Source organism: Nerophis ophidion, linkage group LG18 (assembly GCF_033978795.1).
Source record: "Nerophis ophidion isolate RoL-2023_Sa linkage group LG18, RoL_Noph_v1.0, whole genome shotgun sequence".
NCBI lineage: Eukaryota > Metazoa > Chordata > Actinopteri > Syngnathiformes > Syngnathidae > Nerophis > Nerophis ophidion.
The window spans coordinates 5,488,833-5,502,340 of NC_084628.1; the positions used below are offsets into that span (position 1 = coordinate 5,488,833).

The window sequence follows — 13,508 nt, forward strand, 5'->3', positions numbered from 1 at the left end:
ATCACATAATATCTACGGCTTTTCACACACACAAGTGAATGCAACGCATACTTGGTCGACGGCCATACAGGTCACGCTGAGGGTGGCCGTATAAACAACTTTGACACTGTTGCAAATATGCGCCACACTGTGAACCCACACCAAACAAGAATGACAAACACATTTTGCGAGAACATCCGCACCGTAACACAACATAAACACAGCAGAACCAATACCCAGAACCCCTTGCAGCACTAGCTCTTCCGGGATGCTACAATAGATACCCCCCACTATCCCCCCCACCTCAACCTCCCCATGCTCTCTCAGGGGGGGCATGTCCCAAATTCCAAGCTGCTGTTTTGAGGCGTGTTAAAAAAAAAAATAATGCACTTTGTGACTTCAATAATAAATATGGCAGTGCCATGTTGGCATTTTTTTCCATAACTTGAGTTGATTTGGGCGGTATAGCTCGGTTGGTAGAGTGGCCGTGCCAGCAACTTGAGGGTTGCAGGTTCAATTCCCGCTTCCGCCATCCAAGTCACTGCCGTTGTGTCATTGGGCAAGACACTTTACCCACCTGCTCCCAGTGCCACCCACACTGGTTTAAATGTAACTTAGATATTGGGTTTCACTATGTAAAGTGCTATGAGTCACTAGAGAAAAGCGCTATATAAAATATAATTCACAATTTATTCTGGAAATACTTTTTTACATTTTTTAATGCATGCAGCGGGGCATCACAACAAAAATAGGCATAATAATGTGTTAATTCCAATACTGTATATATTGGTATCGGTTGATATCGGAATCCGTAATTAAGAGTTGGACAATATCGGAATATCTGATATCGGCAAAAAAGCCATTATCGGACATCTCTATAAATAATACTACATTTTACTTATAAGGCGCCTTTCTGGGCACTCAAGGACACCGTACAAACTCAAAACAATAAAATAAATTGAATAAAAACATCAACTACAACAATGATTTACAATGAATAAGCAGTCAGGAATAGTTGTGTTTTGAGTCTTGATTTGAAGAGGGATATTGAGTCTAAGTTACGAAGGTATTGTATTGTTTTCCGTTTGTTGCACAAGAGCAACCATAGCAACGTAGTGGTTTCATTAGTTTTGAACATCAACAAGGATTATTTGCATGTTAACACTTGCACAATTCCATTTATCCATCCCATTTTCTACCGCTTGTCCCTTTTGGGGTGGCGGGGGGGGAGGGGGCGTATTTTAGCTGCATTCGGGCGGAAGGCGGGGTGGGGTACTTCTTGGACAAGTTGCTACCTTATCGCAGGGCCAACACAGATAGACAACATTCACGCTCACATTGTTATGTTTTTCTGAGGGAGTTGACGGCTCAGACATAAAGGGGCAGTAATGTTCAATGAATTATTATATATATAGTCAATGTATATAATGATAATACTAAACGATACTAACTAATAAACTAAACTAAGGAAATGGAGAGTGCCAAAACCCAAGACTGTGTGTGTGAGGCTGTGTGTAGCTAGCTGAAGTGTGTGTTACCAAGTGGTGAGATCAAAGGAACGAGGCAATCTGTGGGGCAGGCAGGAGAGGAGTGACAAGGTCCGTGTCCGGACGAGGGTCAAGGATCGAGGAAGGCAGTCCAAAGTCCACAGGGGAAAACAATGGAAGAATCACCAAGGGCAAAACTCGGGAGGGCACTGAGGGAGGACAAACGTGGAAGTCAGGCATGGAGGGAAAACAGAGAGCATCAAACTCGAGTAGAGGTCGGCAACCTTTACCACTCAAAAAGCCATTTTGACCCGTTTCAAAAAATAAAGAAAACAATGGGAGCCACAAAAATCTCTTGAAATTTAAAATTAAATAACACAGCGTGCACAGTTTTTTTTTTGCTTTGTGCTATGTATAAACCAGGAGTCTCAGACACACGGCCCGCATCTTTTATATGAAAATGTAATATTAGTGCAGCCCGCGAGTTTTAATTTACAACATCACAATTGCCAACCATCCCAATTTATCCGGGAGACTCCCAAATTTCAAGGCAACTGTTCTCTCGAATGTCTGCTGATTTTCACCCAAACGACAATATTAAGGGTGTTCTGTGATGACATTGCACTTAACACCCTCTACAAAACATGACAAACAGCTTGTCAGCACATTTACATATTGTATGTGGCTTCTGCAGACACACGTAAGTGACTGCAAGGCATACTTGTTCAACAGCCATACAGGTTACACTGAGGGTGGCCGAATAAACAACTTTAAAGGCCTACTGAAATGAGATTGTCTTATTTAAACGGGGATAGCAGGTCCATTCTACGTGTCATACTTGATCATTTTGCGATATTGCCATATTTTTGCTGAAAGAACATCGACGATTGAGTTCGAAACTTTTGGTACTGATAAAAAAGCCTTGCCTGTACCGGAAGTAGCAGAAGTTATGCGTGTGACGTCCCGGGTTGTGGAGCTCCTCACATCTGAACATTGTTTACAATCATGGCCACCAGCAGCGACAGCGATTCGGACTGAGAAAGCGATGATTTCCCCATTAATTTGAGCGAGGATGAAAGATTCTTGGATGAGGAAAGTGAGAGTAAAGGACTAGAAAAAAAAAAGACTATACAGTGGGAGCGATTCAGGTGTTATAAGACAATATTACTAGGATAATTCTGGAAAATCCCTTATCTGCTTATTGTGTTACTAGTGTTTTCGTGAGATTATATGGTCGTACCTGTACAACCTGAAGGTCTGCCCCGCACCTTTCTTCAGCACCAGTCGACGGGTGGTGGCGATGCCCATCTCTGCCCTTCGCAAGGGACCCTCTTCGAAACACGATTTTTCGAAATGATCGCTGCATAATACACTGTACTTCGTGTGTGTGGTCCAATCCAACCGTGTTCGCTTGACCGCTCTGTTCCAGAGTAAAGCTTCACCGTCATCTTTTGGGAATGTAAACAATGAAACACCGGCTGTGTTTGTGTTGCTAAAGGCGGCCGCAATACACCGCTTCCCACCTACAGCTTTCTTCTTTGGTGTCTCCATTATTCATTGAACACATTGCAAAAGATTCAGTAACACAGATGTACAGAATACTGTGGAATTATGCAATGAAATCTGACGACTTATAGCCGGGAACAGTGCTGGAACAAAATGTCCTCTACAATGCGTGACGTCACGCGCACCCGTCATCATACCGCGATGTGTCAGCAGGATACTTTGGCGCAAAATTTAAAATTGCAATTTATTAAACTAACCCGGCCGTATTGGCATGTGTTGCAATGTTAATATTTCATCATTGATATATAAACTGTCAGACTGCGTGGTCGCTAGTAGTGGGTTTCAGTAGGCCTTTAACACTCTTACTAATATGCGCCACACTGTGAACCCACACCAAACAAGAATGACAAACACATTTTGGGATAACATCCGCACCGTGACCCAACATAAACACAACATAACAAATACCCAGAATCCCATGCATCCCTAACTATTCCGGGCTACGTTATACAACCGACGCACCCTGGTATACAAGGATGAAAGAAAAACTTAAATTAAATTAAATTTTATTCGTCAAATAGTAGATTGTTCATTGCACCTTTTTGCCCACATTCGTATTCACCTACTAAAGGCGGCCGTAGTCTAACCTATCCATCCATCCATCCATCCATCTTCTTCCGCTTATCCGAGGTCGGGTCGCGGGGGCAGCAGCCTAAGCAGGGAAGCCCAGACTTCCCTCTCCCCAGCCACTTCGTCTAGCTCTTCCCGGGGGATCCCGAGGCGTTCCCAGGCCAGCCGAGAGACATAGTCTTCCCAACGTGTCCTGGGTCTTCCCCGAGGCCTCCTACCGGTTGGACGTGCCCTAAACACCTCCCTCGGGAGGCGTTCGGGTGGCATCCTGACCAGATGCCCGAACCACCTCATCTGGCTCCTCTCGATTTGGAGGAGCAGCGGCTTTACTTTGAGTTCCTCCCGGATGACAGAGCTTCTCACCCTATCTCTAAGGGAGAGCCCCGCCACACGGCGGAGGAAACTCATTTGGGCCGCTTGTACCCGTGATCTTATCCTTTCGGTCATGACCCAAAGCTCATGACCATAGGTGAGGATGGGAACGTAGATCGACCGGTAAATTGAGAGCTTTGCCTTCCGGCTCAGCTCCTTCTTCACCACAACGGATCGGTACAACGTCCGCATTACTGAAGACGCCGCACCGATCCGCCTGTCGATCTCACGATCCACTCTTCCCCCACTCGTGAACAAGACTCCTAGGTACCTGAACTCCTCCAATTGAGGCAGGGTCTCCTCCCCAACCCGGAGATGGCACTCCACCTTTTTCCGGGCGAGAACCATGGACTCGGATTTGGAGGTGCTGATTCTCATTCCGGCCACTTCACACTCGGCTGCGAACCGATCCAGTGAGAGCTGAAGATCCCGGCCAGATGAAGCCATCAGGACCACATCATCTGCAAAAAGCAGAGACCTAATCCTGCGGTCACCAAACCGGAACCCCTCAACGCCTTGACTGCGCCTAGAAATTCTGTCCATAAAAGTTATGAACAGAATGGGTGACAAAGGGCAACCTTGGCGGAGTCCAACCCTCACTGGAAACGTGTCCGACTTACTGCCAGCAATGCGGACCAAGCTCTGACACTGATCATACAGGGAGCGGACTGCCATAATAAGACAGTCCGATACCCCATACTCTCTGAGCACTCCCCACAAGACTTCCCGAGGGACATGGTCGAATGCCTTCTCCAAGTCCACAAAGCACATGTAGACTGGTTGGGCAAACTCCCATGCACCCTCAAGAACCCTGCCCAGAGTATAGAGCTGGTCCACAGTTCCACGACCAGGACGAAAACCACACTGTTCCTCCTGAATCCGAGGTTCAACTATCCGGCGTAGCCTCCTCTCCAGTACACCTGAATAAACCTTACCTATGAGGAAGCAGTGCCTGGGGAATCTGTGGTGGACTCTCCTATTTCTGGGGCTGAGGTTGCTGAGGTAGTCTAACCTAACCTAACCTAAACCCTGGGATGTGTATGTGTTGAATAGGTTGTGAGAATGTCGAGCAAGTGAGCAATTGATCCCTCACTCCCTCGGGATCTGTCCACAGACAATCAAAAACACTTTGAGCTCAATCATTATCTGCAATCAATCGGCGCAGCCTGCCCTCGCTGTCAGTAACGCCCCGCGCGATGAAAAAGCACAGCCAGAGTGCACACGGGCTGCCATTATATCCTGATATTAGCTCCATCGTGCCGTACAATGACCTTACCTGACAGCCGCTCTGACAAAAGAGATGTCCATTGACGCAAGTGTGTGAATACCTGCACTATCACACCCTCTCCTTGCTTCACTTATTAGTGTTATCGATTGAAGCGTTCCCTCTTCTCCTCCTTCCTCAGTTTTGTCTGGTTCAGTGGAGGTAGAGGGGGTGAGATGAATAAGTGATGAGAACAAAACAGCAGAGCATTCCTCCTTAGGTCAATATTGTTTGTGTGTGCCGATCGGCCGAAGAAGATTGAGTACGCCAGTGATTTTGTGTACGGAGGAAGGAAGAGTGTATCGCTTTTGCTTCTTCATTCACCCAGACCTTGATGTTAACTATCGGCCAATGAGAGAGGAGTTTTATCGACTTTACCTCATTGACCATAGACCTCCATTGCCCCAACGCTATGGAACTCGGCTACTCTGAAAGGTTTTTTTTTAACTCGCCCTCTTTGCCCCTTCACCTATGTTCAAACCCAACTCTCTTCTCTGTCTGTCAATCATTCCACACCACTTTTATCTACTGCCACCGTCTCACCTTCGCCGCTGTCCCCCCTCCTCCCGCTTTCTGTTCAGTCCCAGCCATGATCACAAGCCATCCCAACACCACCATGGCCAAGAAGGGTCACGTTAAGGAGCTGAACTGCACCGCCAGGGGAGAATGGCCCATCATCATTCGCTGGGAGAGAGGCGACACGGTCATCGACCCTGACCGCAATCCCCGCTACTCCATTACCACCAGCCCCAACGAGAAGACGGACGAGGTGTTGTCCACGCTCAAGGTAAAGAAAACACTGATGAAAGCAGACCGCGGTGACTTTGTTACTGTTGGGATCTCAGAACCTTTGCCACAGACAACCACATACATGAAAATAAAACAAAATTAAGTTAGTTAAACAATAAAACAGAGATGTTTTGACCCTTTTCATGGGAGTCTGTATATTCCGATCCGCAATCGCCTGGTAAGCTGCCGAGCCCAGCCAATCTTTACCTATTCATGTGAAAGATTTCTTCAAAAAAGGGATGCAAGCTCAGGGAGACACAATTCCATTTCCATATTCCTTGTTACACAAATGCAGGAGTTGTGAGACTTCCAGGACGGTGCGTGTTTTGCCAGAAATCTCGAATTTGAGCTCAAATTGCTGCGAATCCACATTGCAAAAACACATCTAAGATTCTATTCCTCACGACGTATTTTCTTCCAAATACCTGTATCACTGAAGGACGAGAGGAAAAGGAATGACGAAGCATGCTACACACACACCGAGCAGGATGACACAGGAAGCTAACATCGAAAGCTTCAATGTAATGTGAGGGTGATCGATCCAGATGTCGATACTATCATGAATTTACCATGAATTGATTTACGTGGACCTCGACTTCAACAAGTTTTTCAACTTGTTGAAGTCCACGTAAATCAATTCATGGTTACCATTTAGTGGTCAATTGTACGGAATATGTACTGAACTGTGCAATCTACTAATAAAAGTTTCAAACAATCCATCAATTAATCGATACCTCTTATAGCAGGGGTCGGCAAACTTTACCACTCAAAGAGCCATTTCGACCCGTTTCACAAAATGAGGAAGACAATGGGAGGCGCAACTATTCTCGCCAATATCTGCTGGTGGTCACCCAGATGACAAGAATAAGGGTATGCTATGAAGCCATTGCCTTAAACACCTTCTACAACATGTACAAACTGCTTGCCAGTCCAGCAGCATCTTGTGAGAGGCTTCCGCAGATGCACGCACACGACTGTGATATAAACAACTTTAATATTCCTACTAATATGCGCCACATTGTGAACCCACACAAAAGAAGAATGACAAACACATTTCGTGAGCAAATCCTCACAGTAACACAACAGAAACGCAACACAACAAATACCCAGAATCCTTTGCATCCATGACAACACCTGACTATGTTATACACCCCGCGAACACACCAAACCCCGCCCACCTCAACCACGCAGGGAGGGGGGGGTGCTCGCGGGGTGTATAACATAGTCAGGGTGTGTCATGGATGCAAAGGATTCTGGGTATTTGTTGTGTTGCGTTTATGTTGTGTTACTGTGAGGATTTGCTCACGAAATGTGTTTGTCATTCTTCTTTTGTGTGGGTTCATAATGTGGCGTATATTAGGAGTGTTAAAGTTGTTTATATCACAACCGTCAGTGTACTCTGTGTCACCCAGTATGCCTTGCAATCTCATACATGTGCCGATAGAAGCAGCAAAAATGCATGTGTCCGGTCGGCACGCAAATAGCATTCCGTGAATTGCGGGCGCGATGACGTTCAAGAGGACTTTAGGAGTAATATCATCACGGCACGCCTTTAATATTGTGGTCCGAGTGAAAATTGGAGAACGTTGACTCCGGGTGATGTCCGGGAGAGGCATTGAATTCCGGAATCTCCCCACAACAATATGGGGGGTCGGCGATTGTGCAGCTGAGCCGCATCAGAGTTGCCAAAGAGCCACGGGTTGCCGACCCCTGTCTTATAGTATCAGTATATTGACAATACTAAAGTATTTAAATCGATATTTATCTTTTTTTGGTCCAATAATTTTTTGGGTTTTCATTTTGCTATATACAAAATGCGGCTGCTAGACTTTTGACAAGAACAAGAAAGTTTGATCACATTACGCCTGTACTGGCTCACCTGCACTGGCTTCCTGTGCACTTAAGATGTGACTTTAAGGTTTTACTACTTACGTATAAAATACTACACGGTCTAGCTCCAGCCTATCTTGCCGATTGTATTGTACCGTATGTCCCGGCAAGAAATCTGCGTTCAAAAGACTCCGGCTTATTAGTGATTCCTAGAGCTCAAAAAAAGTCTGCGGGCTATAGAGCGTTTTCCGTTCGGGCTCCAGTACTCTGGAATGCCCTCCCGGTAACAGTTCGAGATGCTACCTCAGTAGAAGCATTCAAGTCTCATCTTAAAACTCATCTGTATACTCTAGCCTTTAAATAGACCTCCTTTTTAGACCAGTTGATCTGCCGCTTCTTTTCTTTCTCCTATGTCCCCCCCTCCCTTGTGGAGGGGGTCCGGTCCGATGACCATGGATGAAGTACTGACTGTCCAGAGTCGAGACCCAGGATGGACCGCTCGTCGGGACCCAGGATGGACCGCTCGCCTGTATCGGTTGGGGACATCTCTACGCTGCTGATCCGCTTGAGATGGTTTCCTGTGGACGGGACTCTCACTGCTGTCTTGGAGCCACTATGGATTGAACTTTCACAGTATCATGTTAGACCCGCTCGACATCCATTGCTTTCGGTCCCCTAGAGGGGGGGGGGTTGCCCACATCTGAGGTCCTCTCCAAGGTTTCTCATAGTCAGCATTGTCGCTGGCGTCCCACTGAATGTGAATTCTCCCTGCCCACTGGGTGTGAGTTTTCCTTGCCCTTTTGTGGGTTCTTCCGAGGATGTTGTAGTCGTAATGATTTGTGCAGTCCTTTGAGACATTTGTGATTTGGGGCTATATAAATAAACATTGATTGATTGATTGATATATAAACTCAGGCAAACTCAAGCAAGCTATGGAAAACCGTTAATTATACCCCGAGGGGTCCTCGAGAAGGGGATGTGGGGTGAGCGCCCCAACCGGACGGACAAACAGGCAACAAGCCACGACGATTAGTGCACTCTGTTTATGGGGCAAAGTCTGCAAGAACCAGCATGGTCTGAAGATCCACCGGACGAAAATGAAATATTTCAAAGGGAATCTGGTGAGACGCAGAAGGAGCCCCGGCGTCAAATCACAGTGCCCTGACCCTCCACGCTCCGCAAGCCTGACCTTGTATCAGGTATTCCGAACATCAAGGAAAGAGTGGCTTCAGTTTGATGAAGATCCGGACCAAGTCCTCAAAGCGACTGCAAGGGAAGAAGCAGACTTTGAGAAGTTGCGGACTGTTTAAGCAGGCAAGGAAGGATGAGAAGGCTGGACTGGTAGATCCCCGCAAGATTCTGTAGAAAAAACGTATCACCCTCTGTCGAGCAGAGTGGCGTATGAGGAGGCGTAGTCAGAGACCCAGGTAACGTGCAGCCTTCATCTCGAACCCTCCGGCTTCACCAAGACGATCGTTTGGCAGAAAATAAGTGGCCAACTTGCCTGCACTGAAGATAAGGTTATTTAGTACCTCAGTGATCAATCAATCAATCAATGTTTATTTATATAGCCCCAAATCACAAATGTCTCAAAGGACTGCACAAATCATTACGACTACAACATCCTCGGAAGAACCCACAAAAGGGCAAGGAAAACTCACACCCAGTGGGCAGGGAGAATTCACATCCAGTGGGACGCCAGTGACAATGCTGACTATGAGAAACCTTGGAGAGGACCTCAGATGTGGGCAACCCCCCCCCTCTAGGGGACCGAAAGCAATGGATGTCGAGCGGGTCTAACATGATACTGTGAAAGTTCAATCCATAGTGGCTCCAAGACAGCAGTGAGAGTCCCGTCCACAGGAAACCATCTCAAGCGGATCAGCAGCGTAGAGATGTCCCCAACCGATACAGGCGAGCGGTCCATCCAGTGCCAACTACAGCGACGATGAAGGGTTGTAGAATGCTTATTTTGAGCCAAATTATTTGAGAAATCAGGTTAATCCAGTGGTAGCACTGGAGAAGAAAATCTGGAGAACTCCGCCGGACCTTCCTTTGCATGTAACACCAAGGAGGCAACTTTGAAATAAGTTGAGTAGGGTGTCAAAGCAGTTAGATGGAGCTCAGGCCCCAGCGGAGTGCCGTATGTTGTCCATACCCCAGACCCTTGATGTGACTATGTACGATCCTCAAAGTCCTTTGGAGAAGGGGGAAGGTGGCAAGGCAGAGGGTGTCTGGGTTACAAAGGAGGAGATCTCAAGTACCATCGAGCAGTTCAGGATCGTCTCACTCCTTTGTGTCGAAGGCAAGATATTATTTACTACTTCTGCCAGAAGCATAACCGAGTTCTTTCTTGAGAGACCGTTGCATCAACACCTTTGTGCAAAAGTGGGGAACCCCAAAGGTTCCAGGATGCATCGATCAAACAAAGCGTCGTTGCCGAGCTGATCCGGGGGGCACGGGGAGGCAAAGGAGATGTGTCCGCCCTTTAGTTCAACCTTGCCAATGCTTACGTGTCCATTCTACATAAACTGGTGGAAGCATTGCTGAACTACACCATGTTACATACAAGATCAAGGACCTCATACTGGACTATTACAAGTGGTTCAGTTTAAGAGTCCAATGTATGTGGCTCAACACAATTAAGTCAGTATACGATGTCTTCCCAAGGCCACCCAAACTTTTCCGCTGGGGCTTGGCCGAGAATCCACTGTACCCTCGATTGCTGGTGCACATCCTGAGCTGCTGCACAAAGGCACTGGGGGACCGGAGCCACTGCTGGCACCATGACCAAGATCTGTGGGTCATCACAGAGGCCATCAGCACAGGGAGCTCCACCAGTAAATCAATCAATCAATCAATGTTTACTTATACAACCTAAATCACTAGTGTCTCAAAGGGCTGCACAAACCACTACGACATCCTCGGTAGGCCCACATAAGGGCAAGGAAAACTCACACCCAGTGGGACATCGGTGACAATGATGACTATGAGAACCTTAGAGAGGAGGAAAGCAATGGATGTCGAGCGGGTCTAACATCCATCCATCCATCCATCTTCTACCGCTTATTCCCTTTCGGGGTCGCGGGGGGCGCTGGCGCCTATCTCAGCTACAATCGGGCGGAAGGCGGGGTACACCCTGGACAAGTCGCCACCTCATCGCAGGGCCAACACAGATAGACAGACAACATTCACACTCACATTCACACACTAGGGCCAATTTAGTGTTGCCAATCAACCTATCCCCAGGTGCATGTCTTTGGAAGTGGGAGGAAGCCGGAGTACCCGGAGGGAACCCACGCATTCACGGGGAGAACATGCAAACTCCACACAGAAAGATCCTCAGCCTGGAATTGAACCCAGGACTGCAGGACCTTCGTATTGTGAGGCAGACGCACTAACCCCTCTGCCACCGTGAAGCCCCCGGGTCTAACATGATACTGTGAAAGTTCAATCCATAATGGATCCAACACAGTCGCCAGAGTCCAGTCCAAAGCGGATCCAACACAGCAGCGAGAGTCCCGTTCATAGCGGAGCCAGCAGGAAACCATCCCAAGCGGAGGCGGATCAGCAGCGCAGAGATGTCCCCAGCCGATACACAGGCAAGCAGTACATGGCCACCGGATCGGACCGGACCCCCTCCACAAGGGAGAGTGGGACATAGGAGAAAAAGAAAAGAAACGGCAGATCAACTGGTCTAAAAAGGGAGTCTATTTAAAGGCTAGAGTATACAAATGAGTTTTAAGGTGAGACTTAAATGCTTCTACTGAGGTGGCATCTCGAACTGTTACCGGGAGGGCATTCCAGAGTACTGGAGCCCGAACGGAAAACGCTCTATAGCCCGCAGACTTTTTTTGGGCTTTGGGAATCACTAATAAGCCGGAGTCCTTTGAACGCAGATTTCTTGCCGGGACATATGGTACAACACAATCGGCAAGATAGGATGGAGCTAGACCGTGTAGTATTTTATACGTAAGTAGTAAAACCTTAAAGTCACATCTTAAGTGCACAGGAAGCCAGTGCAGGTGAGCCAGTGCAGGTGTATATGTATGTATATATGTATATAAAGGTATATACAGTACAGGCGTAATGTGATCAAACTTTCTTGTTCTTGTCAAAAGTCTAGCAGCCGCATTTTGTACCAACTGTAAACAACAATAACCAACAAGGTGGTCCATCGCCTTTGTTGGGGCTTGGGGAAAGACACAGCAGCACTGAAGCCAAGCAGGTTTACCTGCCGGCAATAGCTAAGGACCGGCACCTGAAAGTCGACGTAGGAAGACAACTGTAATTTTCAATGAACATCACAGAACCAACAAGGTAAATGGTCCTGCTGGAGTTCACTGCTCCCTGATAAGACCGGATGGAGCAGGCCTTTGAAAGGAAGAGGGCCAAGTATGAGGAACTGGCCGTGGAATGCGGAAGCAAAGGACGGAGGACCCAATGCAACCCCAGAGTTTGTCTGCCAGTCTTTCATCAGAGCACTCAAGACGTTGGGAGTGAAGAGACTGCACAAGAGAAGAGTCATCGAAAACATCCCTGACGCTGCAGACTAGGCGCCCAGTTGGCTGGGGATAAAGACAAAAGCAAGGACTTGATCATCCCGACTGTGTCACCTGGTCAAGGGTGTCTGATGTTTTGGGATCTAAAACACTCTGTGAACCCAGGGTAGATCAGCAAGGATATGTTTAGTCGCACCAAAAGTGTATATTACAACCGGAGAGTAAGTCTCTGGATATAGGAAGGCTTTGAGGACACAAACCACGAATAATAATAGTGTTTGCATTGTTTTAGTTATCGAGTACTAACCAAGAATACCACTAATTAAAACCATCAGTTTTTCAAAAATACCGGCAAATTCTCAATACAATAAGATTGGCTTTATAAGAATGTGTCATCTTAGTTACTTGCTATAAAACAATTTCATTTCTATTATTTACTGTCCAAGTATTGGATCCATCCATCCATCCATCCATCATCTTATCCGAGGTCAGGTCGCGGGGGCAGCAGCCTAAGCAGGGAAGCCCAGACTTCCCTCTCTCCAGCCACTTCGTCTAGCTCTTCCCAGGGGATCCCGAGGCGTTCCCAGGCCAGCCGGGAGACATAGTCTTCCCAACCTGTCCTGGGTCTTCCCTGTGGCCTCCTACCAGCTGGACGTGCCCTCAACGTCCAGCTGGTAGGAGTATTGGATCGGATCTCATAATCAGATTTGTTTGCACAAAACATTCAATGTACAGCATGGTTCTACGGTATGACATTCAACCTTTTTTTCTCGTAGTTTTTAACGTCGGTCTATGGAAATGGAAATTTCTGCGGCTGCAAGGTTGTTGTTTTTTTACGTAGGAACATGTCACAAGAATAATTGCAATTTACCGATCGAAAGTGCCAAATATTGATATGAATTATTATTATTATTATTGTTATTATTATGTTTAATATATCACAGCTGCCCTCCGGGTACTCCGGCTTCCTCCCACTTCCAAAGACATGCACCTGGGGATAGGTTGATTGGCAACACTAAATTGGCCCTAGTGTGTGAATGTTGTCTGTCTATCTGTGTTGGCCCTGCGATGAGGTGGCGACTTGTCCAGGGTGTACCCCGCCTTCCGCCCGATTGTAGCTGAGATTGGCACCAGCGCCCCCCGCAACCC

General features: G+C 47.1%; 1 protein-coding gene across 2 annotated transcripts in view; it reads left to right on the plus strand.

Annotated features, from left to right (window-relative positions):
- dscaml1 (Down syndrome cell adhesion molecule like 1) overlaps positions 1–13,508 on the plus strand; it is a 426,233-nt gene that overhangs the window by 285,473 nt on the left and 127,252 nt on the right. For both annotated transcript variants that reach the window (XM_061878592.1, XM_061878593.1), the window contains exon 13: positions 5,820–6,025. In XM_061878592.1, the coding sequence (XP_061734576.1) occupies positions 5,820–6,025 (206 nt within the window). The remainder of the gene's footprint in view (positions 1–5,819; positions 6,026–13,508) is intronic.